The 25,723-nt window shown below is 41.4% G+C and overlaps 1 protein-coding gene across 2 annotated transcripts in view; it reads right to left on the bottom strand.

Moving 5' to 3' along the window:
* Nucleotides 1-14,068: 14,068 nt before the first annotated feature.
* znf281b (zinc finger protein 281b) overlaps nt 14,069-25,723 on the bottom strand; it is a 23,869-nt gene continuing 12,214 nt past the window's right edge. The window contains exons 2-7 of one of the 2 annotated variants that reach the window (XM_034193722.1): nt 23,294-23,821; nt 22,976-23,089; nt 22,735-22,858; nt 21,424-21,507; nt 21,177-21,295; nt 14,069-16,743 (exon numbers count right to left, since the gene is read on the bottom strand). In XM_034193722.1, the coding sequence (XP_034049613.1) occupies nt 15,115-16,743; nt 21,177-21,295; nt 21,424-21,507; nt 22,735-22,858; nt 22,976-23,089; nt 23,294-23,746 (2,523 nt within the window). In that variant the 5' untranslated portion in view covers nt 23,747-23,821 and the 3' untranslated portion in view covers nt 14,069-15,114. The remainder of the gene's footprint in view (nt 16,744-21,176; nt 21,296-21,423; nt 21,508-22,734; nt 22,859-22,975; nt 23,090-23,293; nt 23,822-25,723) is intronic. The other variant, XM_034193721.1, reaches the window with a different exon arrangement.

The following is a 25,723-nucleotide window of genomic DNA, read 5'->3' as shown; positions in this document are numbered from 1 at the left end:
GCTGGGGGAGGTTCAGCTGTGTTTGCAGCTCATGTCGTCTGTTGTTGGCTTTGCTTGAGCGATGAATATAGCCAGAGATGGTCCTGGCTTTGGACAGAAGGGATGTCACAATCCTGTCCTGCTCCAGTGCCTAGATCACCACCAAGTGAAGTGTATGGGACACGCAATGCATGTGCCCAAATTCACTTAAAGCCTTCACCATGTTGGCTGCATTATCTGACACGACAAACTTCACTCTAACAGGCTGTCCAACAGACTCTTCCCACTCTCTCATCTTTTCTTTCAGGCAGCACAGAATGTTGTTTGCTGTGTGCTCAATGTCCAGCACACCAACATTTAGCAGCCCTGCTTTCCTCTGCACTGATGATTCATCCACATGTTCACACCAGTGCCCAGTTATACAGAGGTATGCACGGGCATTGTGGTTGCTGGTCCAGAGATCGGTAGTGAGGTTGATGACACCTCCATCAGCTGCCTTGAGTGACTGGACCAGCTCCCCTCTCATTGCCTCATACAGCTCAGGCACTACAGTTCTACTGAAATAGTGCCTTGACGGGATCTTATACTTGGGGTCTAAAAAGGCAACAAGAGACTTGAAGCCTCTCCTCTCCACCACAGAGAAAGGCTCAAGATTAGTGCAGATCATTTTGCCAATCATCTCCGTCATTTTTTTTTGACCGGAGATGGTCAAAACTGGATCTGGATTGTTAGCTATTTGAAAGAATTGCATTTATTTGTGAACTTTAAAATGAGATGGGGTTGTAATACACACTGTCAAATAATATAAAGAAGTTAGTAGGACTAGTGGACCCTCCCCATCTTATACAAATAGCACACAGATGTTCTCAGTATATTATTTAGGAGGAAGTGTTCAGCAGAAAAGTATTTTCAGACGTGGGTTGTTATCATTATGCAATATCAAATACGTCACACTGCCAACATGTATTTTAAGCTCGTCTTATCTCTGTCAACCTGCAATTCAGTTCAGCTGAATTTATTTACATGGCACCAAATCATAACATAGGTCACCCCAAGGTGCCTCACAAGGGAATGGTCTAACTTTACCAACCACCCTAAGCAAGCACATAGGTGACAGTGGTAAGAAAAAAAACTCCCTCCACTTTTTTTGAGGAAGAAACCTCAAGCAGACCAGACTCAGAGGGGTGGCCCTTGGTTTAGGCCACTCTACCAAATAACAGATCAAAAAAGTACAACAAAGAATTATCAAAACATGCAAAAAGGGAACAACACAAAAGTGTGATTACAGATCATTGCAGCTGTAAGACATAAGTAGTAGTAGTAGTAGTAGTAGTCTTTATTGTCATTGTTACTTTTTACAAAGTCACAACGAAATTAAAAGTGCTTCGGCTCGTGAGTTAAGAACAATAAATAGTTTAAGAACATATAAAAGAATAAAACATATTGCACTGCTATAAACATGAATAAAACATCTAAAAAAATAAAACATATATTACTGTTTATGGACAGGAATGGTACGATCACAGACTGCACTGGGTGAAAAAGACTGCTACCAGATGTATTGCATACGGAACATACTATTTCACCTTGAAGAGTTAAGTGCCATGATTGCCTTTGGATAGAAACTATTTTTTAGATGATTTGTTCTGGTTTGTAATGTTCTGTATCTCCTGCCTGATGGCATCAGCTGAAACTGACAATGTCCAGGATGTGAGACATCCTTTGAAATATCTATTGCCTTCTTGCGGCATCTGGACCTATAAATGTCTTCCAGTCTGGGGAGGGGGCAGCCTATGATCTTCTCTGCTGCCCTAATGACCCTATGTAGCGCCTTCTTCTCTGAGGATGTGCAGCTGCCATACCAAACACACAGTCCATATATGAGCACACTCTCTATGGAGCAGTGATAGAAGGCGAGAAGCAGATTCTGAGGAAGACTATTCCTCCTGAGGATTCTCAGAAAGTACAGTCTCTGATGCGTCTTCTTCAACAGCTCCTTGGTGTTGGCGTGCCATGTCAGGTTGTTCTCCAGCTCAATGCCGAGAAACCTGAACACCAGCACCCGGTCCACACAGACCCCCCCCCCCCCCCCCCCGATGAAGAGTGGTTGGATGTCAGACTTGTTCCTTCTAAAGTCAACAACAAGCTCCTTTGTTTTTGCAGTGTTAAGGAGCAGGTTGTTGACTGAACACCACTCTGCCAGCCGCTCCACCTCGTCCCTGTAGGCTAGCTCACCTATGTCGTCTGAGATGAGTCCGACTACTGTCGTGTCATCTGCGAACTTTATTATCTTATTACTAGGGTGGGTAGGGACACAGTCATAGGTGCAAAGAGTGTAGAGGAGCGGACTAAGCACACAGCCCTGTGGTGAGCCGGTGCTGAGACTGAGAGCAGTGGAGATGTTGGAACCCAGCCTGACCCTCTGGGAACAGTCTGTCAAAAAGTCCAATATCCAGCTGCAGGTGAGTGGAGGGAGTCCAAGATCTGCCAGCTTGGACACCAGACGTCGTGGAAGGATGATGTTAAATACCGAACTGGAATCCACAAAGAGCATTCTTGCGTAGCTCCCTCGTTGTTCCAAGTGGGTCAGCGCGGCATGAAGTGCTGTGGAGACAGCATCCTCCGTAGATCTCTTTGCTTTGTAAGCAAATTGAAAAGGGTCCAGATCAGCTGGCAGGCAGGAGATGATATGACTTCGCACCAGTTTCTCAAAGCACTTCATGATGACTGGTGCTAGTGCCACTGGGCGGTAGTCATTCAGGGTGGTAATGCAAGGTTTCTTTGGTAGTGGGACGATGATAGAGGACTTTAAACGGGGGGGGGGGGGGGGGGGGGCAGTGGCCTGTGACAGGGACTGATTGAAAATCCAGGTAAAGATTCCAGCCAGTTGGTCCGCACAATCTTTCAGCACCCGACCCGCCACTCTGTCAGGTCCTGCAGCTTTCCTCGGGTTCACCCTTCTCATCACCCGCCTCACCTCACACTCTTCTACCATGAGTGTGTGGCTACTGTGAGCAGGCGGCTGAGATGGGGCTGATGTAGGTATCACCTCAAAGAGGGCAAAGAAGATGTTGAGCTCCTCTGCCAGAGAAGATTCACCCTTGGCAGCCATAGAGTTGCTAGGTTTGTAGCTGGTGATGTGTTGGACACCCCGCCACACCTGTCTGATATTGTTGCTCCTGATATAGTCCTCCATCTTCCTTCTATATGCTGCCTTGGCCTTGCAGATACCTCTTTTCAGATTAGCTCTGGCGGTGTTGTAGAGTGCCACGTCCCCAGACCTAAAGGCTGTGTTCCTGGCTGTCAACAGGCTCTGCACCTCCTTCGTCATCCAGGGCTTTCTGTTGGGATAAATCCTTATACGTCTGTCCCTGGTGACGCTGTCTGTGCAGAACCTGATGTAGTCCAGAACCACTGTAGTGTGGTTCTCCAGGTCCTGGTGGTTGAAAACCTCCCAGTCAGTTCTCTGGAAGCAATCTTGCAGCTGGTAGGAGGCATGCATGATCAGATTGCCCAAGATGGGCTAGTGATTTAGCCCTGTAAGACTGTCTGATGTTTGTATACAATTTGTCCAATATATTTTCTCCTCTGGTTTTACACTTAATGTGCTGATGGAATTTGGGGAGAACTGCTTTAAGATCTGCATGATTAAAGTCCCCAGAAATGATATGAGCAGCCTCAGGGTATCTGTTTGTCACTAATGCTGTCGTGCAAATGTCCCAGAGCTGAGTTAGCATTAGCGTCAGGTGCTATATACACGGCAGTGAGCAGCACGGCATTCAGCTCCCGTGGGAGGTAGAAGGGTCTGCATTTAATCGTCATGAACTCCACGTCTGGAGAGCAGTGTCTAGCGACTACTGTGGAATTCGTGCACCAACTGTTATTAACATAAATGCACAGCCCCCGTCCTTTTTTCTTTCCGGAGCTTTCTGACCTGTCTTGCCGGTGTACTGTATAACCTGCTAGCTCGATAGCCGTATCTGGTATAAGTGGATTTAACCACGTCTCCGTGAGCAGCAGAGTGCAGCAGTCCCAGGTAGCCTTATCGGTTGCAATCCGCAGCTTCCACTCGTCCAATTTGTTTACAAGAGGCCATACATTTGAGAGAAAAATGCTTGGGAGCGATGGTCTATGTGGCCGCTTCCGTAGCCTCACTAGCACACTGCCCCGGCATCCCCTCTTCTGTTTGCGTTCCCTGCGCCGCCGCCGGCTCCTCGATGCTGGGATCGTAATCCACGGAGAGCCCGGTGTCCGTGCGATGTCATCCGGAATGTTGTGGACACGGAGAAACTCGTACGACACGCTTCCCTTGATCCGTTGTCCAATAGATAAAACATCCAGCCGGTTATAGATGTTTTTAACCGGGCAGGATGGAAAAACAAAACTCTGAGCCAGAGAACACAAAGCCGCTGCGACTACACGCACCGCCATTTTTTTCGTCACATAAATGTGGGTTTACATGCTCAAGCCACAATATAACAAAATGCAATGTATTCTCAGGTGTTCTTCTTGTTCTTACTAACAGTCAGCTTGTTATTTTGGTTGCTATTTACATTTCAGTTCCCAGCTTTATAAGTTACTGATGGAGGCAAGGTGGCATTCTTCTAAGTCAGTTTATGGATTTCTAACAGCTGCACCAGTCATTATCTAACTCCGAGACAGCTAGCGCAAACAATATTTTGTTGTGAAGCAATTAAAATAACATGAATTTTCGTAACGTACCAACATGATAAAAGAAAAAAAAGGGTGCTTTTCACAATGAAAAATCCAATAATTCATAAAACGTCAGGAGTTTGCACAGTTTTTGAATGAAGTTGTGGAAATAAAATGTTATCTAAAACCAGAGGGGCAATAAACCGGGTTTGAAATGGTTCTTTATCACGTCAATTGGCTCTAAGGCGTCACAAGATAAGTGCAAAGGTTGATGCAAATGATAAAACCTTAAAAATCAAAGTTGAAACAAACTTTAGCCTCTGACAAGGATGTCTTGAAAACTCAGGTACGTGTTTTAATGTGAAGTGACCTTTCATTCCATCCTTAACCATAAAAAGAAAAGATCAGCAAGTCAACTTTGATCCAGATTCATAACAATTACTCTTACGACATATTGGCGTCATATGGAGCCGTAATGGAAAATTTCTGCAAGTGTTAGAATTGAACACATTTTGTTTTTTGTTCTAAAAAAAAAAAAAAAAAGCTTAATTCCCAAAATAAATGTCTTTCTATTGTCATGTACTGTCCAAGACATTATGTATTTTTTTAAAAGGTGACAAGTATCCATACATTTTAACTGTTTATATTTATTTATACATTTGAAGAGTTTAGAAGGTTTTTCATTATTTTATAAAACTTTTAGACACTTGAAATCTGCCTTAGAACTTTTGCACCGGAATATCTATTGCACTTTTTGACACCCGACTAGAAAAGAAGAAGAAAAAAAAAATGATGAAAAGGATTTGAAGTCTAAACATCTTTAGAAAGCTTCCAATCTTAGAAGTAATATGCTGTATTTACTTAAGGTAGTTATGAACTGGACATACAAAACATAGTTGTTTAAATTGGAAAAGCAATTTCTAACAAATTGTTACGTAATAATTGTATTTATTTACCATTTCAACAATCAAGTTTGGTGAAACATAATTACATTAAGTAAATTTCTTAGAGTGGTATCACAGTCGTTCTTTTTTGTGGTGGTGAATATTTTTATACTTTTTTTTATATTGTCATTATTATTTATTTAATTTATTGCCAAATTCACATTTGGAAATTCTGCAGATTGCTGTGTTTTGAAACAAAAGATTGTCCAGCAAAATAATTTGTTGAATTTGTTATACCATTCTCTCCACATTTCCTGCTTCCCTCCTGTGTATCTGCATGACAGAGGATGCAAGCTGTGGAATAAACAGCAAATCGAGGCGTGACAGATGACATTTCGCCCGGTTTATGGTGACCTCATTTATCACATGTACTGCAGATAACATGCAGTTATGATGTTCCTCTTGGAATGTTTCCAAACCAGTTTGTTGAAATGTTCATTGTTGCATGTTTAGGAGGAAAAAAACAAGTAAAATTACAAAAAAACAAACAAAAAACAAAACAAAAAAAAAACACAACAACAACAAAAAAAACAGCAAACAAAATGTGTTTTAAGCTTTCATTTTATTGGTGTGAATGTGAATGAGTAACCTCTTTACACCCATGATGGCATAAGAGGTGGTTTGCTTTATTTATTTAATTTTAATTTTTTAGAATTTCACTGTTTATTGTGTAGGAAACTGAAAAATACATATTAACCAATATTTATCTCATGTATGATCATTGTGCAATCAGAACAAGGAAATCGTTGGTTTTGTTCTCTATTCTGTAACACTCATAAAAGCATTTTGCGGAAGGTTTTTTATGAGCGTGTTGCTGTGAGGAGTGTCAACAGATGAGTGATAAGAAGGCTGCTGTCTCCGTGTCACCTCAAAGTCCAAAGGTCACCTGCTCTCTTTCTGGCGAGGACACTTTTACACCGTTATTACACTCACATTTACAATGTGATGCTCATGAGAACGACGATGGAGGGAAGTGCTGTGGCAGCTACATCCTGGTCCACAAGTATTTGAACAGTGACATACTTTTTTTGCTGGCTTCCTGTCCCAATGAGATCAGATTTTAAGGTTCTGCTACTAGCCCAGGGGTGGCCAAGTTCGGTCCTTGAGAGCCACCTTCCTGACACTCTTAGTTGTCTCCCTGCTCCAACACACCTGAATCCAATGAAAGGCTCATTAAAAGTCTGCTAACGAGTCTTTCATTGGATTTAGGTGTGTTGGAGCAGGGAGACAACTAAGAGTGTCAGGAAGGTGGCTCTCAAAAACTGAACTTGGCCACCCCTGTACTAGCCTATAAAATTGTTCACGGACTGGCACCTCCCTACCTAGCCGACCTAATTACACCCTACGTACCAGCCCAAGCTTTGCGTTCTCAAGGTGCAGGACTACTTTGTGTCCCTAGGGTGAATAAAAAGTCTGCAGGTCACAGAGCTTTTTCTTATCGTGCCCCTGTTCTGTGGAATGATCTCCCTGCGTCAATAAAACATTCAAATTCTGTGGAGACTTTCAAGTCCAGACTTAAGACGCACTTATTTTCCCTTTTTTATGGCTAGCATACTGGCATAGTATGTGACTATGCTTTTTACTCTTTTAATTCATTCAGTAGGAAACGGAGCAGGCCTTTATGTAAATTCTGGGTCTTATAGTGAAGCTTAGGGCTAGTGGACGACGATCACCTTAGTAGAGGGGTGGTCAAGTTCAGTCCTCGAGAGCCACATTCCTGACACTCTTAGTTGTCTCCCTGCTCCAACACACCTAAATCCAATGAAAGGCTCATTAAAAGTCTGCTCACGAGTCTTTCATTGGATTCAGGTGTGTTGGAGCAGGGAGACAACTAAGAGTGTCAGGACTGTGGCTCTCGAGGACTGAACTTGGCCACCTCTGCCTTAGTATTTCCTGTTTTTCTTGTTGCTTAATGGTGACAAATTACACTGCATTTGTTGTCTTTCAGATGTATGGTATATGTTCTGGAAATGGTCCTGGGCACCGGCAACATTTCCTGTATGTTCGTTTTGTAATTTGTGTCTGTAGCATGGCCCAAGCAGACGGTCACCCCTTTGAGTCTGGTCTGCTTGAGGTTTCTTCCTCAGAGGGAGTTTTTCCTTACTACTATTGGTCTGGGGGTTAGTAAGGTTAGACCATACTTGTGTGAAGCACCTTGAGGCAACCTTGTTGTGATTTGGCACTATATAAATGAAAATAAATTGAATTTTTGTGTGTGTGTGTGTGTGTGTATATTTCGGCTCTGCACACTATAATGGAGCTGAAATGTAACAACTTCTTGAAGTGTAGATCTTCAGATTTAATTCAAGGGATTTCACAAAGACATCACCAGAACAGTGACAACTTAAGTCAAAGCTTTGTGACATATCATTTGTCCCGCCTCCACAGCATATTTTTTCCTAAGCCTCTGAAATGATTTGGGATGACTGATAAAGAAAAAAAAAAAAAAAAAAAGACTAATCGTGTGACATAAATTCACACAACAAAAAGAAGTGAAAAAAAAGGGAGATGAGCCAGGGGCTGTGAGAACAGGGTCATAGTGCAAAACGGGAGTTTCAAAGGTGTGAATGCAGCCAGACAACAAAACAGATGTGGTGACGCACGTACAGCCCCTGGCAAAAATTATGGAATCACCGGCCTCGAAGATGTTCATTCAGTTGTTTAATTTTGTAGGAAAAAGCAGATCACAGACATGACACAAAACTAAAGTCATTTCAAATGGCAACTTTCTGGCTTTAAGAAACACTAAGAAATCAGGAAAAAAAAATTGTGGCAGTCAGTAACAGTTACTTTTTTAGACCAAGCAGAGGGAAAAAAAAATATGGAACTCAATTCTGAGGAAAAAATTATGTAATCATGAAAAACAAAAGAACGCTCCAACACATCACTAGTATTTTTTTTGCACCACCTCTGGCTTTTATAACAGCTTGCAGTCTCTGAGGCATGGACTTAATGAGTGACAAACGGTACTCTTCATCAATCTGGCTCCAACTTTCTCTGATTGCTGTTGCCAGATCAGCTTTGCAGGTTGGAGCCTTGTCATGAACCATTTTCTTCAACTTCCACCAAAGATTTTCAACTGGATTAAGATCCAGACTATTTGCAGGCCATGACATTGACCCTATGTGTCTTTTTGCAAGGAATGTTTTCAGTTTTTGCTCTATGGCAAGATGCATTATCATCTTGAAAAATGATTTCATCATCCCCAAACATCCTTTCAATTGTCCAAAATATCAACGTAAACTTGTGCATTTATTGATGATGTAATGACAGCCATCTCCCCAGTGCCTTTACCTGACATGCAGCCCCATATCATCAATGACTGTCGAAATTTACATGTTCTCTTCAGGCAGTCATCTTTATAAATCTCATTGGAACGGCACCAAACAAAAGTTCCAGCATCATCACCTTGCCCAATGCAGATTCGAGATTCATCACTGAATATGACTTTCATCCAGTCATCCAGTCCACGATTGCTTTTCCTTAGCCCATTGTAACCTTGTTTTTTTTCTGTTTAGGTGTTAATGATGGCTTTCGTTTAGCTTTTCTGTATGTAAATCCCTTCTCCTTTAGGCGGTTTCTTACAGTTCGGTGACAGACGTTGACTCCAGTTTCCTCCCATTTGTTCCTCATTTGTTTTGTTGTGCATTTTCGATTTTTGAGACATATTGCTTTAAGTTTTCTGTCTTGACGCTTTGATGTCTTCCTTGGTCTACCAGTATGTTTGCCTTTAACAACCTTCCCATGTTGTTTGTATTTGGTCCAGAGTTTAGACACAGCTGACTGTGAACTTCCAACATCTTTTGCAACATTGCGTGATGATTTACCCTCTTTTAAGAGTTTGATAATCCTCTCCTTTGTTTCAATTAACATCTCTCGTGTTGGCGCCATGATTCATGTCAGTCCACTTGGTGCAACAGTTCTCCAAGGTGTGATCACTCCTTCTTAGATGCAGACTAACGAGCAGATCTGATTTGATGCAGGTGTTAGTTTTGGGGATGAAAAAATTACAGGGTGATTCTATAATTTTTTCCTCGGAATTGAGTGAGTCCATATTTTTTCTCTCTGCTTGGTCTAAAAAAGTAACCGTTACTGACTGCCACAATTATTTTTCCTGATTTCTTATAGTGTTTCTTAAAGCCAGAAAGTTGCCATTTGAAATGAATTTAGTTTTGTGTCATGTCTGATGTTTTTTTTCTAAAAAATTAAACAACTGAATGAACATCCTCCGAGGCCGATGAGTCCATAATTATTGCCAGGGGTTGTACATGAACCTGAGTGAAGGACAGTGACGGGCCTCCTGCAGGATGCACTGAGGTGCTCAGTGTAGAACAGCTCCATCTTCTGGTATCAGGGTCACTGTTTGCTGGTCTGCCTGATGCTCAAGTCGTTCCTCCTCCTCTGCCGAAGGGCAAAATAAATAAATAAATAAACACAAGTACTCATTGACTTTTCTGTCCTTGTACCAGTAAATAGGTTTACTCACTTTGGTATCTAGTGTTGAGAAACTCCCCAAAAATAAATAAAAAAATACCCATCATGGCCTCTTAAAGCTAATGGCTAACTCCCCTCCTCTAGAGCCATTTTTACACAAGGCCGAAATACAGCCATTAGATATTGCAAAGACTTTGCGTTCGTCTGCTTGTCTGCGCTCAGTGTAAGTCCAGTCCAATTAGTTCAAATTCACAGAGAACATTTTGGGACACAGACCTTGGAGAAGTGCAAAGATGGCTAACCTTGGCCTATTTTAAGGGGTCAAAAGGTCACATTGTTTCCTATTTGTATGCGGCCAAGGGTATTTTAGCATTGCATTACATTTTTATACTTCTGTAGAAGTAGTCACGTTCAGATATGAGCATGGGTGTAAAAAACAAAAAACATTTTTTAAAATGGTGGCAGGCGGTCACTCAAACACTTTTTTTTAGATATCAATTTTTGTTCACAAAATATTCTCACATTGTGCAATAATCTACTTCCAAGGCTTTCAAAGGCTTCTACTTTCCCTTTCAAAACATCTTAGTTCTGTTTAGTCACTGGCAAAAATAATACGCCAAATTAATCTAATCGCCACACTTCGACAAGTCTCGCTGTGGATTTTAGGTTTAGGCTCAAGGTACCCTCTAGATGTTTTTAACTTAGCAGAAATAGTCTAATAAATTATAAAAATAATTGTACAATTCCTTTCTGATGGTTGAACTTGATCCCCCACTTTTCAAATCATTCCTACACCCACAGGTGTCACTCTCCTACATTTACTGTGAAGAAAATATAAAAGCCGTTTTAGGGAATAAAAACTTGTTCATATAAATATGAGGAAGAAAAAAAAAATCACACACCAGTAACTTTTGTAACAAAAGTTTGTTTTTTTTATTGGCTCCTCTAATCCACTGATCATCTCAATAACAGATACAGCCTGGGAAATCATATCACAAAGGGTCTAGAACAAATAAGACAAACAAATGGGGAGGCTTCTGCTACAAAATTTGGTTTTGAGGTGACAGGGAAAAAAAGTTATCATGCATACAGAAAAAGGGGGGGGGATCTTAAAAAAATCCCTAGAAAAAAAATTTTAGTGTTTTTGTACATTTTTGTAAACAATATCCTTCTAGTGATCATATCAAAACACATTATGGCAAGTAAAAATAAGGGACATGAGAAAGATGAATGTTCTATGAGGCATCTAAAATGCAACACTGCTTGGCGTGGAAGTTTTTACAGATAAAAAAAAAAAAAAAATTGCATTTTTGATGAGTCAGTTGCTCTATAATTGTAAACAAACAGTGTTAAATGATTATACAATATGTCGAGCCTATACTACAAATATTTCCACTACATACATGAAACACGTGTCCCTGCTTTCTTACACTTTAGTGATATGAGGTATATTTAGGTCAATCTTATTGTCTTTTTTTTATTCTTCTCTCCGTCTCTCACCGACTTTTTCCTCTCCTTTAAAAGCATAGTGTTGGAGTGAAGTGGCTGGTCAGTCATTCTTTGTTCCCTGTGATCTGAGCACCTTCAAAGTCTCTGCTTGTGGAGCTCACAGAAGTAGGACGGGGGGGTGGCTCACAGGAAATCAGCTAAATTAAATATCAATCCTGGCCGCCAGGACAGAATGGCTTTAGCCACGGAAGACAAAGAAGGCCATTGTTTATTCTTGTGAGAGCGGGGCTGGATTTTTGGGGAGAAGAAGGGAAACCAAGATTTATTGATTCTTAACGGTTACTGAAGCAGTTCATTGCAAAAATTTTCTATTTTATTAAAGGGGAAGGATTGGGGGTGTTGAACTGGTATGTATTTGCCAAAAACATCCAACTATGGAGTTTTGCTGTGTTGAGAATAAATAAAAAAAAAAAGGTACAGGTACACATCCAACATACCCTCACCTTTAAAGATATTAAGGGTTCCAGCATGTCAGCCCATCTCTTAAAACACATAAATACAAAGACGTACTCTAAAAATATTGTATAACAAAATTATGGCAAATCATCTTTTTACAACATCACCTGACAAACTGCAAGAAAAAAAAAAAAAAAAAAATCCCCACAACCCTCTTTTCCTACCATTAAAGAAAAGCAACAAAAATACATTTAAAGTCCCACAGTCAAACCCCATCCACGTCTATCAAGCCCCGAAAAACAACAACCCCACCCTGCCTCCCCCCATTTCACAGTTTTCTCCTCTTAAAATAATATTAATATTCATTAACATAACAATCACTTAGCACAAATGAAATTTGAATGGGGTGTTGTTTCCGATGATGATTTTGTTTGAAGGGGAAAAAAGTGCTTGTTTGATTCCACTGAACCAATAAATGGCAAAGAGTGGAGCAGAGAAGTACAGAGATCAGCAGGAATCACTGAGAAAGACAAAAAAATTTTAATTTGTGCACACAAGTGAAAAGTCTGAATTGGTATCTGGTTTAACAAGTATTTTTGGAGTGACACATCTGAATGTGTCATGTTTGTTGCTTTCATCTTACAGGAGACCAGACTAAAGCCCTGACTGTATTGTGGAGCAGCCATTCCCAAATTTTAAACCACTGGGACCCACGGTGAAATTAAAAAGACTTGTGGAGCACAAAATCATTAATCCAAATTTTGATCAAATGAGACTAACATGTAGCACTACTATATACACACACACACACACACACACACACACACACACACACACACACACACACACACACACACACACACAGTATATTAACCTGGGGCACATAAATGAAGAACAATTTAAAGCCCAGCTTTTTGTTTTGTTACTTCTGATTACATTTTAAAGATAATTCAATGTTTTTAGGTCATTTTAAGCTCCATTACAAAACTGTAAATCAAAGAGGTTTTGTAAAAGAATTGTAGTACCCTTACTGCCCACCAGGAGGCTGCAGAGTACCTACAGTACCTTCACAGACAAGTTTGGGAACAGCCGCTGTAGTGGAGCAGATAAGTAGGACTTTTGGCTAGAATTGTTCACTTGGTGATACAAGCAACAGATTTGGCATGAATGTTCTTTAGAAATCGGTGTCTACTTGAAAATCCAATATGGCGGCCAGGTAGGGGTCAATGAAGAATTACGCAGGGGTCAAAATTGATAAATGGTCCAATCATTTTGAGAGCTATACCACATTGTGTATTGTCACAAAGATTCCAAAAAGGTATAGTTTGGACTATCTATGACTGAATGTTCTGGAGTTATGAGGTAAAAGGTCAGTTTCAGTTTGTACAGGATTCAAAAATTAAAAGTTGCTCCAATGTTTGTAAAATATGATGCAAATTACTGGTTTACAGGGTTTTAAAAAAGGAATAGTTTGCACCATGCCATGCTTAGTTATCACATTACAAGGTAACATAAGCCACATGCCACAGAATCAGATTTAAGTCGACATTAACACTTAGTTTGCAAACCAAACCTTCAACAGTCAAAACTATTCCATTAATCCTATTAGTTCATCCAATAATTTGCACCACTTTTTTTTTTTTTTACCAAAAATGGAGCAACTTTAACTTTTGACTGTACAAACAAATTGACTTTTGTCACCATTCTTAATGTTTTTACCCCATAACATTCAGTCATATAGTTTAAGCTATACCTTTTTGGAATCTTTGTGATCAGACACATAACGTGGTATATCTTTCAATGTAACTGGGGCATTTTTTTAATTTTGACCCCTGTGTAATTCTTCATTGACTCCTACCTGGCTGCCATATTGGATTTCCAAGTGGCCAACACTTATTTCTCAAACACAGATTTTTGAAGAACATTCATGTCAAATCTGACATTGGTATCATCATGTGAAGGATAGCTTCAGTTATCTGCTGCACTACTGTAGAGGATGTTCACTTCATGTAGTACATGCATGTTAAATATTCAGCTTTATTGTTTCTTTAGTTCTGTCTTGTTTAAGTGATGCACAACACAAGTCGCTAACCACATGCGTGCACAAATTGTTATGCTCAGAGTAGTTGTTGTTCATTTTTCCAATTTATTTATTTTTTGCTTCCCCGTGATACCTGCTGCACACAAGTGGTGTCTTGTTAAAAAGAACACACATCAGCAACGGCATGATGAAAAGATCAAGAACTGGTTTTCAATGCATTTTGAGACAGATGGTTTCAGCGACAATGTACGGTAGCCTTCAGTGAACATTTTGTTTGAACTGCATTTTTTTTCTTTATACAGCGGCGAAACAGTAATGTTCAAAAAATCCTTTGCAGTTCACAACATCCTATGTGCACCGTAGGCTGAAATCCAATACAAAAAAAGTCTTACTATCTCATGCACATGTGGTTTTGTGTAAAAGAAATGTGGCTGTATTCACATTGATAAAACAGTACCATCATCTTGACAGTTATGAACAGCATGAAAAAAACAAAACAAAAAAAAAACAAAAAGGTCATGACTCACACACTGTACTGATGTACAGGAATGAGCATTACTGTAATTTTTTGTTCTGACAAGAAAAAAAAAAAAGTTCGGTAGTCTCAAAATACACCTAACGGTAAAAACTGTGCGAGCGAATTGCATCTCATAATACAAAGTCTTATTACACAATTTTGCCTATTTCCTGAGTTAATAAGTTTCTTGTAACAGACAATATATACTTTTTTGCCATTTGAATTCTGGGCCTTTCCCTGCCACAAATGTTGTTATTGAAATTATCAACATTATTATTACTTTACAATGGTATAGTGATTGGTGAAAGAAGTTCAGAAAAAAAAGCAAATTTGTAGCTACCCTCTAAATGTTTTAAATTACATTTAAATCTACGGTTTATGTTCATATCAAAAATCACTACTATGAAAAAAATTAAGTGACTAAATACATATTAAAAAATGAAAATATCTTAGAAAACATTGCATTTCAGGCCATGGAAGACCCTCCCTGGTCATTTTTTTGTATCAATAATTAATGGCAGTGTTTAAAAACAAAAAACAAACAAAAAATTATCTTTGCTACAAGAACAACATCAGGATGGTATTGAAACTGTATGGACAGCAACCAAACAGCTCCCTATTGGTTTCACCTTGTTTGACCCTTATCTATAACTTTGGCTTGTCGGGGTTTTTGATCCTGTACTCACTGGCTCGCTGACATCAGCTAACAAACTGGTATACCCTGAGAATTCTGACACCGGAGTCCGTATTCGGTGGTCCACCTCTGCAGCAGGATCACTGCCATAGCTCAGAGGGGTATGTCGCCCTGACTTGAACTGGGAGCCAAAAGCCTGGGCAAAGTTCTCAATCTGGTATGTGGTTTCCTTGGGGGGATTGAGTGGAGAAAGGTCTGGATATCTGGAGCCATTTGTGGGTGCCGGGTTCCCTCCAGCCTTGGGCGGCTGCCCTTTGGAGCCCTCTGCTGGGACAGTCAGGTCCTGAGGAGGTAGGTTGAAGGCGCCGGGGGAGTGCTGCTTCTCCAATTGCTCAGTTAGCTCCTGAGAAGGAGTGAGCTGCTGGTGGCTTGCAGGTTCCAAACTGAGGTGGTAACCTGCTTGGGAGGGAGAGCCGACGAGCATGCCATAATGTGACTTGGATGAGGAAGAAGAGGGGGTTGACGAAGGTGCAACAATAGGCATTGGAGAGGAAACAGCAGGTGGGAAACCACAATCTAACTGGGATGTGGTATAGACGTGTTTGTCTGAGAACAGGGGCCCTGTGGGACTGGAGCTGCTGGACAGAAGTGGAAAGGGTCCAGTTGGGCCCAGGCTGGGGAAGGGTCCCCCGTGGCTGGTACGTTCTAGAGCCTGTAGGAGGAACTTTGAGTACTCACTCATCACTGCCGTTTTATCTCCACTGTTAGGTGAGCCATCATCCAGTTCTGGAGTAACAGGTGCAGCTGGCTGCAGATCCACATGGTGCGGGTGGTCTGGCAGGTCAAATGTCACATCATGGTGGTGTGTCCCCTCTGACTTATGGCTATAATGATCAAGCAGGCTTTGTAACACCTCATCAGGGATACCCGACTTGTCATGCTTGAGTTCCAAAGGTGAGGAGTCTAGCATGGCCAGAGTAGGCTCTGGTCCTAAGGAACCCTGGATTACACTACTACCCTGGGTTGCCATGTGCAGGGAGCTGGCTCCATAGTCACTGTTAACCGCATGGAGGTACCTCCGCTTTTTCACAAACTGCATTGCATCATCGTAGTTGCTGCTGGTGGTTGGCCCCTGCTTGCTGCCCCCGTTTCCCTGGAGTAGACCCATGCTGTCAAGACCAGAAGCCTCGACGTGATCCATAGAGGCAGGCTTCTGGGACAGAAGTTTCTGTCCATCTGCAGTGTCTTCCAGAGAGAGGAGGTCTTTGTCCAGCCCTTTGCGGCCAGCTTTTTTAAAGACCAATTTGGGAGTACGTCCCTGCATGGTGGGGCCAGACCCTGAGGGGTGCTCCATGTTGAAATCTTGCAAGCCCAGGTCACGAGCCATCCCTCCAGAGGACGAGGCTGCTGCCACTGATGATGAGGTGTTCTTCTTCCGCTTACGTTCAGTGGCCTCACCATTTTTGGCCTTAGCCCTCTTGCGTACAGATGTGCTTACATTTCCCTGAGAGAGTGAATAGCTGCCTTGGCCAAGTTCCGCCTCACTGAGTTCCAGCATGTTTGGGTCTAGGACCTTCTTTATGGCTTCTCCACAAGTCCGTTTGTGCTTCAGTAACCGGTCTGTTCTTGAGAAAAACTGAAATTGGACCAGAAATATGACAGATGAGAAACAGGCAAAACAAGATTTTATTGGCAGCAAATGGACATAAATATATTTTAAAAATTACTTTTCATTACCGCAAAACTGCATCCATTATGCACTTCCTATACAGGCCCTCACACCCATTACTTGTAAGACAGGCCTCGAGCACTGAGCAAAACGCTTACATATTAAGTAGAGCTGAAATGATTAATCGAGTAATTTGAATAATTCGATTACAAAAAATGATCGAGGCAAATTCTGTGCCTCGGAGCTTTGTTTAACCCTGTAGTACATATGCCAGGCCTGTGTGTGGCGCTGTAATGTCCTCAGAAAAAAACAGAAGAAGACTAGGGCATGCCCATAAGCCATGTAAACACTAATCCAATTAGCACCTAAAGCTACCGCTTTCCAATGTGACACACAATGCTTCACAAACACGGTAACTTAAATAAAATAATATAATAAAATAATAAAATAATAGTAATAAAAAATTGACTGTGAGGCTTGCATGTTCAACTTCCATCTGAAATGCATCTGCTGAATTGCAGAGAAAGAGGGATTAAAAAACAAAACAAAAACACAGGGACCCAGTCCACCAACCTTAAATAATAATAATAAAAAAAGGTTAAATTTTACAAGTTGGGGAAAAAACAAAACAGAAACCACATCCCATCGTCATTTCGGCAAAATGTCAAGATTTTGGCATTTGAGTAATACGAACAGTATGGTACTGCAAGGTAAAGGTACCTGCAGCAGGCAGTTCTCAAAAACTGAATGACTGCAGGAAGGAGATTACTGAGGAAAGTCACAAAGACACCCAGGATAATTCTGAAGGAGGTAGGTATCAGCTAGTATGGCTGTGATTGGAGAAATTTTGTATTGTGCTGTTGTCTGTTGTGTCACCAGTTTCCAGTTTCTTGGTGGAGTGGAAGAGAGAAAGCCTTTCTTCTGAAGTAGATTTGAAATCTGAAAGGCACATGCGAGGCTCAAGCCTAGATGTGTTCCGTTTTCTTCCATGATAATCTGTGATGCAACAGACAAAAGATCAATTTTCCTGACAGGGCAGAACAGCTGGATCTCCTGTTTGAAAGTCAGATTTTTTTTTTTAATGATCTGTATAATGATCTGGCGCAAATTCCGATGCCTTTCAAGATGCAAAGCCAGAGCGACAAAGAGAAAGAACTTGACGTTCAGTTGCTTAATGTTGAGTTGCAACCTTCACATAGAGTCATCTTGATCTTTATTTCTAGTCATGCTAGTATTGCTTTCTAATTAATCCAGAGGCATTTGTCATTACTTTACTCTGGAAGTTATAAAGAATGGCTCATAAAGTCCATGTCTACAGAGCAGCAATAATTACTACATATCCTGTAATATTTTATCTGTATTTCTCTCCGCTTCAAAATATATTTTTGTGGAAAACACATTAATGATCGTCTGTAGATTGAACACTGTATTTTTGTTTTGTTTTGTTTTTATATCTAACACAGCAAAAGAAGAAATGGCGCTACATGGTAAACTTTGTACAGAGCTGTGAAATGAAAATTGTGAAATCTCAGGAAAATTTGCAGGGGGTTGAGCCGGGATCTAAGGCCCGCGGGTCCCCAGAAACCAAATTAATTTTGTATGTAATGATATATTGTCAGTATCTCCTGGAAGAAAAAAAAAATTTCTAAAAAGAAGTGCATACTTAAATGATCCTAGACTCAACCTTTCATTTGAACTGTCAGTGATCTTGTTTAAATAATAGAATATGACATGGAAGTAGGATCTGGAATGATTTTCCTTTTAATTGTAAACCAAATTATGCATCAACTCAAAACATTTAAACTACATGAAATTCATGAAGACTGAAAAGATTGTTACAGCATTTCAAAAACTATAGCGAAAGCTTGTAGAATATTTTGAAAATCAGTAAAATATCAATAACATACCTTATAGTAAAAGTCATACTGTTGTGTAAATTCCTTTAAATTCAGTGTCTTTTTTTCCCCATGAAAAAGTCTACATTATAATAATAATAATAATAATAATAAAAACTCATTTACATTCTTGTGTAAATTCATGTGAAGACATTCAAAGCCACAATGTCCTTTTTCCAATGAAAGAAAGCGTAGATTAATAACAAAAAAGTCACATAATCTTGTCTAAAATCCTGTTTGAACAGCACAATGTTTATTTTCCAGGGAGAGAAAAATTCTTACTGTTTCCTGATGGCACAGTTCGCTTTTTCTGTTTATCTTTCAGGTGTGTTGATGAAGCCAGCGACAATTCCACAGAGTCTTGTCCTTATCAAGCTTTTTCAAATCGTCTTTCTCGCCATCTCCTCTCTGTCTGATGTCGCTCCGTGACACCGACATGCTGCAAAATTCTTCTTTTAAAAACTTGAGAGCTCTAAAAGTTTGCGATATCCACACGCTAGTTTAGCTTAAGCGTCTTGCAGAAGCCACACAGCATCGCCACAGCAACCAACCAGTCCCACTTTATGACAACCGTCACAACAGCTACGCTTTGAGTGGCATTTTTCCTCCGCGAAGTTCTACGGATCTGAGGACACCGATTTGTATCTATAACACACAGATCAGTGTCTGCGGACTTATAAAACTTGCACGATGTCATAAAAAAGGAAACGCTCTGTAATAGGCATTTTAAAAACTCAGTGATGATCACAACACTAACACCCCCCATGATGAAATCCACAGAATTCCTCAGATCCGCTAAGTTTTCACAGTCCTGGTTGTAAGACATACTCAATGCCTTTTAACCCTCTTTGTAAAGTCATCTACACTGCCTTACACTGTGAAGTTTGTGCTACCGTGAGTCACTTTGTTATGACTGGGACACATCACGAGCAAAAAATGGAACATCTGCAGAGCTTTACTGTCTATCCTCTTGAATTTGGATGTGACCATATCACCACTAAAACTGTGCATCAAGATAATCCATACCAGTATTTAATTTCGATACTTGCCTGGCAGTTTATTCCTCAAATTCAGAAAGGTTTGGCCAAAGAGCAATGCACAGAACAGAAATATATGAAGGAACATTTTCTTAGAAGAACATCTTTAAAAAGTAATACTGAGATTTTTACTAGAAGGCTGGGACTTTTATTCTGCGCATGCGTGAGTTTTTTCATGCCTGTCGGTTGCGTCATTCGCCTGTGAGCAGGCTTTGTGTGAGCACTAGTCCACCCCTCTCGTCGTTTTTTTATTGCGAATAAATGTCTGAACGATTTGGAGCTTTGCTGCATCAATTTTTTTCCAGAAACTGTGAGAGACCTCCAGGTGGACACCGTTCGGAAAATTAATATGGCTTTCAGGGATGATTTTAGGGGGATTACACAGATTAAGGAGTGATCCAGATGGTTTAAAGACCGCCCACAACTGCTGAGAGCGCGGAACTCTGCTCCTCTTTCCATGACAAAAACTCCTGTAACAGTGGAATGTGCCATTCATTTCTAAACTGGACGCTGTCTTGAGCCGGTATGTCGTCTGACTAGCACAGGAATTGTGAAAAGACGTGGACATCAGCACTTTTTCTGCACACTGAGACAGACGTGCGGAGGAGTTCCGCGAGGCGCGGTGGAGCCGCATGGCGCAAAGCAACGCCGTGATGAAGCCTCACATGACATGTTGGGGCATGTCCAGCTCATGCTCAATTTCTCGGATAATCACACGACTGAAAGCAACGGACAGCCGTCTGAAATCCACCTGAAAGCCGTCCTGTGAGACCAACATGGTGGTGGTTTTGTGCCGCGTAATGAACGGCTCCGTGGCGCGTCCCTCCGCTTTTCTCCCCATGAAAAAAACTCCTGTAACAGTGGAATGTGCTAAAAAAGTGCTGATGTCCACGCCTTCTGCCTTTTTGTGAAAGTCAGACGACGTCCCGGATCAACAAAGCCTTCACGTTGGAAATGATCTGGTTGTTCCAGCGGGGTTGGAGCCTGTCGATCGGCGCTTGGAGCGCGACACGCTCTCAGCAGTTGTGGGCGGTCGTTAAACCGTCTGGATCACTCCTTAATCTGTGTAATCCTCATAAAATCGTCCCTGAAAGCCATGTTAATTTTCCGAACGGTGTCCACCTGCAGGTCTCTCACAGTTTCTGGAAAAAAATTGATGCAGCAAAGCTCCAAATCGTTCATTTATTCGCAATAAAAAAACGACGAGAGGGGTAGACCACTGCTCACACAAAGCCTGCTGACAGGCGAATGACGCAACCGACAGGCGTGAAGAAACTCACGCATGCGCACGAAGGTTCAAGCTTGGCTGATGCAATCACACGTGATTCAAATCCATATGGTTTTTGAAAAAAATAAAAAGGTCGGATATTTTTCTCACAGACCTTGTATATTCCCCAAGTGTGTGAGGTTTTTTCATTAGTTAGACTGTAAGTAAAAGTTGCAAGCATATAAACTACATGTTGCCTACTTGTTGGCAGGTATCGCAGCGATATGGCTTCTCGCCGCTGTGTGTCCTTTTGTGTCGTTCCATGTGGTACTTCTGGATAAAGCGCATGTTACACTGGTCACAGCTAAAGGGTTTCTCCCCTGCAAAAGACAGTAAGGACATTTTAGTGCAGGCATCTTTCCAACAGATGCTCCGTCATTAAATTCTGAAGCTAAAGACTTTATTCCAAGTCAAAATGTTCAGATGTTGTGTATTTGAAATGACTCACCACTATGGATCTTCTCGTGCCGCTGAAGTAAGTACTTCTGAATGAAGCTCATGTTACACTGACTGCACCGGAAAGGCCTCTCACCTGTGCAACCAAAATGACAACAATCTGTTCGACACACTAAGACTTTGGCTGTCTCACAGTCCTACATCATGCAACTGTTCACTACAAGGTTACAAAAAAGGAAATGAAGCATTTTCTCAAACTAACGATGAGATATAAATCATAGTGTTACCGAGGGGGCATTTTGGACCCCGCTCCACTCAGTCAGATAACACCTTGTTGCAAATTGAGGGACTCCATCCATAAAGAGACTGAAGGAGTTGCTGGCTTCCATAAATGTGATTGATCAACTTCTAACAGTGCAACTTTTGCTTGTTGTGCCATCAGCTACACAGATTCATGGTGTAGTGGAACAGAAACTGATTTTTTTTTCAAAAAAAAACCCCAAACATATTAATTAACAAGCTTGAGAGAAAGAACATGGGAGATTCAAGCAGAGTTTTGGTGTTTTCTTACAACAAAATGATGCATTACGTGCACAGACTGTACATAAGGTAAATCAGCTTCTTCATATGTACACGTCACCACACTACCATGGTTAAGAGACAGACAGACGAATTCCAAAGCAGCAAAGGTGACTCAATCTCCCACCCGTGCACAAACATCACACAGCAGTTAGACACCAGGCACTGCAACCTAAGGAGCTAATATTTAAAGTTTTTGAGTAGATAGCCTGCAGGGAAAGTTTTGCTCAAGGAATGTTTCTTTCAAGTGTCAGCAAAATATAACTGCCATGAATGACTGACAAAATTAAAATAAGTCTACGTTGCAAAAGGAAATTTCTTTTAAATCCTTTATGAGCTGCAGTTCAAAGCACTAAGGGAGCAATTCCCAGCAAACAGGATGACTAATACGTCCTGTCATACATGAGCAATCTCAGAGTCATTCCTGGCTGGGGCAATTGTCTGGTTTTGAACAGTCATGGTTCTTGTAGAGGATTAACAGTAAAAAACTGTGAACATTTGCAGAGCAGGTAGCTTAGCGGATAAACAGCCGGTCAGTCTTACAATCTGTAGACCTGGGTTCAATTAGTGCTGATGCTACCGGTATCCTTCGGCAAGACATTCTGCATTGTCTCAGTCCATTCAGCTGTAAATAGAAATCGGTTTTGGCTGGGGAAATAACCTGTTGTGAATGATATGCGCATGCAGCAATGGGCCTCAGGGCCTCCACAGGACTTACCTGAACGATATTCTGCTTGGCTTAATAAAAAGAAAATAAATAAATCAACCATGTAAAGTGTCTCACCTGTGTGTATAAGCACATGTCTACGCAAGTGGTAGGAGCTGCGGAAGGCAGCATTGCAGTGCTCACAGATATGTGGTTTTGAGTTGGGAGAGAGGCAGGCTCCATCTGCATCCAACATCATGCCCTACAAGTGGAACAAAAACAGAAACTGTTATAAAAACTGTACAATTCTGTATCATCTGCAATTCTGTTCTTTTACTCTAGTAACAGAGACAAAGAAAAAAAACAAGAAAGGACTCACCTTTGAAACATCGCTGCGTTTCCTTCGGGCTTTACCTCCTTGCCCATCTCCATTGTTCCTTCGCCCTCTTCTGCTCGAGGAATCTTTTGGCTCTTTACTTTGTCTTCCAGGTATCTGAGTACAATTACAGTGAGTTTGACACAATGTAAAATAAGGAAGCACAGGCAGTATTGCCTATTGTAACAGTGCCTTTACATAATAAACCCAATTTCTCTTGCAGTAATTAAATAGAATAATAATAATAATAGCAATGATGATAAAATGGGAACTATAGTTCTATAGTGCTTGGAACCAAAATTAAAAACCACAACTTCTCACCGGTTCTGCAAGGGAGCGAACGTTGCTCAGGCTGAGATCATGCAGTAGCATGTTCTGGTGATTTTGGTGGTGGTTACCAAAGGACATTTCTGGCACGTCAGCACTGCTCTTCCCCGCGCCGCCTCCGCTACAGTTCACACCCAGAACTCCGCCCCCGCCATAGAGGGGCATCCGATAATCCAGTTCATTTAGTCGCTCCTGCTTAATTCCCATACTGTGAAGGAAGCTCCCACTGTTGGCAGCGGTGTTGCCCTGGTGTTCTGGGGGTGAGTCTCGTTCCTTCTTCAGGATCATCTCTTGGGGCAGCTCACCCATAACGGACTGAGAGGCCAGTCGCGTAAAGCTGGTGACGGGTGGAAGGTGGCTGAACATAAGCATCCCTGGTGGAAAATTGGGGTCCATACCACCGTTGCGCAAAAACTCATTGCCTAATTTGTCTTGGATAATACTCATGGTGGTTGTTTTGCTATGTACAAGGGAGAAGAAGGGCAATAAATCTAATGAAAAGGAAAGCAGGAGATGAATATCCTGAAATAGGAAAGAGGGGAAAAATGTCAATGTCAGGAAAAAAAAAAGAAGCTGTTTTCCTAAGCAACATTTTATGTATTTTATTGCTACAACACTACAACTCGGTCATGTGAGGTGTGTTACGAGTACATTCTGAGTGCCGGTGTCGCAGACCAAACAGCCCCCCCACCCCAAAATCAGTCCACCTGCCTTCACTGCGCATGCGTTACTTGGAACCACAGCAGCTCGTCTGAGATGAACTCTCAGAACTCAAAGTGATCAAATGAATTAATGAGATTGACAAGATAAAACCTCTTAAATCATTCTAAAGTCAGTTTTAAGCAGAAACAAAGCCATTTTAAGCAGAAACGAGGTGAAACTCGATGACACTTTGAAATGACTGGCGCGCAGTGAACGCATCAGCTAGCAGCACGTGTAGCCACGGTGCTCTGATCGCTTCATCCCTCTTATGATGAAATAATGCTGAATTTATGTGGAAATGATACATATACAAAAGTGCCAGATATTTGCCACTAAGATAGATGATGACTGCAGTGCAGGTTTAAAACAGAAACGAGGTGATCTGTGAACCGCGGCTCATGACGCATATGCAGTGAAGGCAGGGTGGACTGATTTTTCAGGGAGACCGTTCAGGTCGGCAACACCGGTCTCAAGCCCGGATAAATGAGGGGGGTAGAAGGAGGCAGGGCGTTAACCTTAACGTTTGTCAAATCTCAGCCACATGGGGTGTGTGCAGCCAGTACACTCTGACTGGTGGTGCCAAGCTTGGATAAATGAGCATGGTTGCATCAAGAAGGGTGTCGGCATAAAACAACCCCCCCCAAAACAAAAGGTAGAAAGGTGAAGAACAGAGTGCAGGCAGGGTGGAGTGGGTAGTGAAAGGTAGCAGGGGTGATTTGTGATTAAAGGGTTATTAAAAGAACAAGCAAGGTTAATTTTATATATCAAAATCAAATCAAATCAATTTTATTTATATAGCGCCAAATCACAACAAACAGTTGCCCCAAGACACTTTATATTGTAAAGCAAAGCCATACAATAATTACGGAAAAACCCCAACGGTCAAAACGACCCCCCTGTGAGCAAGCACTTGGCGACAGTGGGAAGGAAAAACTCCCTTTTAACAGGAAGAAACCTCCAGCAGAACCAGGCTCAGGGATGGGCAGTCTTCTGCTGGGACTGGTTGGGGCTGAGGGAGAGAACCAGGAAAAAGACATGCTGTGGAGGGGAGCAGAGATCAATCACTAATGATTAAATGCAGAGTGGTGCATACAGAGCAAAAAGAGAAAGAAACACTCAGTGCATCATGGGAACCCCCCAGCAGTCTAAGTCTATAGCAGCATAACTAAGGGATGGTTCAGGGTCACCTGATCCAGCCCTAACTATAAGCTTTAGCAAAAAGGAAAGTTTTAAGCCTAATCTTAAAAGTAGAGAGGGTGTCTGTCTCCCTGATCCGAACTGGAACTGGTTCCAGAGGAGAGGAGCCTGAAAGCTGAAGGCTCTGCCTCCCATTGTACTCTTACAAACCCTAGGAACTACAAGTAAGCCTGCAGTCTGAGAGCGAAGCACTCTATTGGGGTGATATGGTACTATGAGGTCCCTAAGATAAGATGGGACCTGATCATTCAAAACCTTATAAGTAAGAAGAAGAATTTTAAATTCTATTCTAGAATTAACAGGAAGCCAATGAAGAGAGGCCAATATGGGTGAGATATGCTCTCTCCTTCTAGTCCCTGTCAGTACTCTAGCTGCAGGATTTTGAATTAACTGAAGGCTTTTCAGGGAACTTTTAGGACAACCTGATAATAATGAATTACAATAGTCCAGCCTAGAGGAAATAAATGCATGAATTAGTTTTTCAGCCTCACTCTGAGACAAGACCTTTCTAATTTTAGAGATATT

This window comes from Thalassophryne amazonica, chromosome 18 (assembly GCF_902500255.1).
Source record: "Thalassophryne amazonica chromosome 18, fThaAma1.1, whole genome shotgun sequence".
NCBI lineage: Eukaryota > Metazoa > Chordata > Actinopteri > Batrachoidiformes > Batrachoididae > Thalassophryne > Thalassophryne amazonica.
Note: the sequence above shows the minus strand (reverse complement) of the source record. Positions and strands in the feature narration are given on the sequence as shown.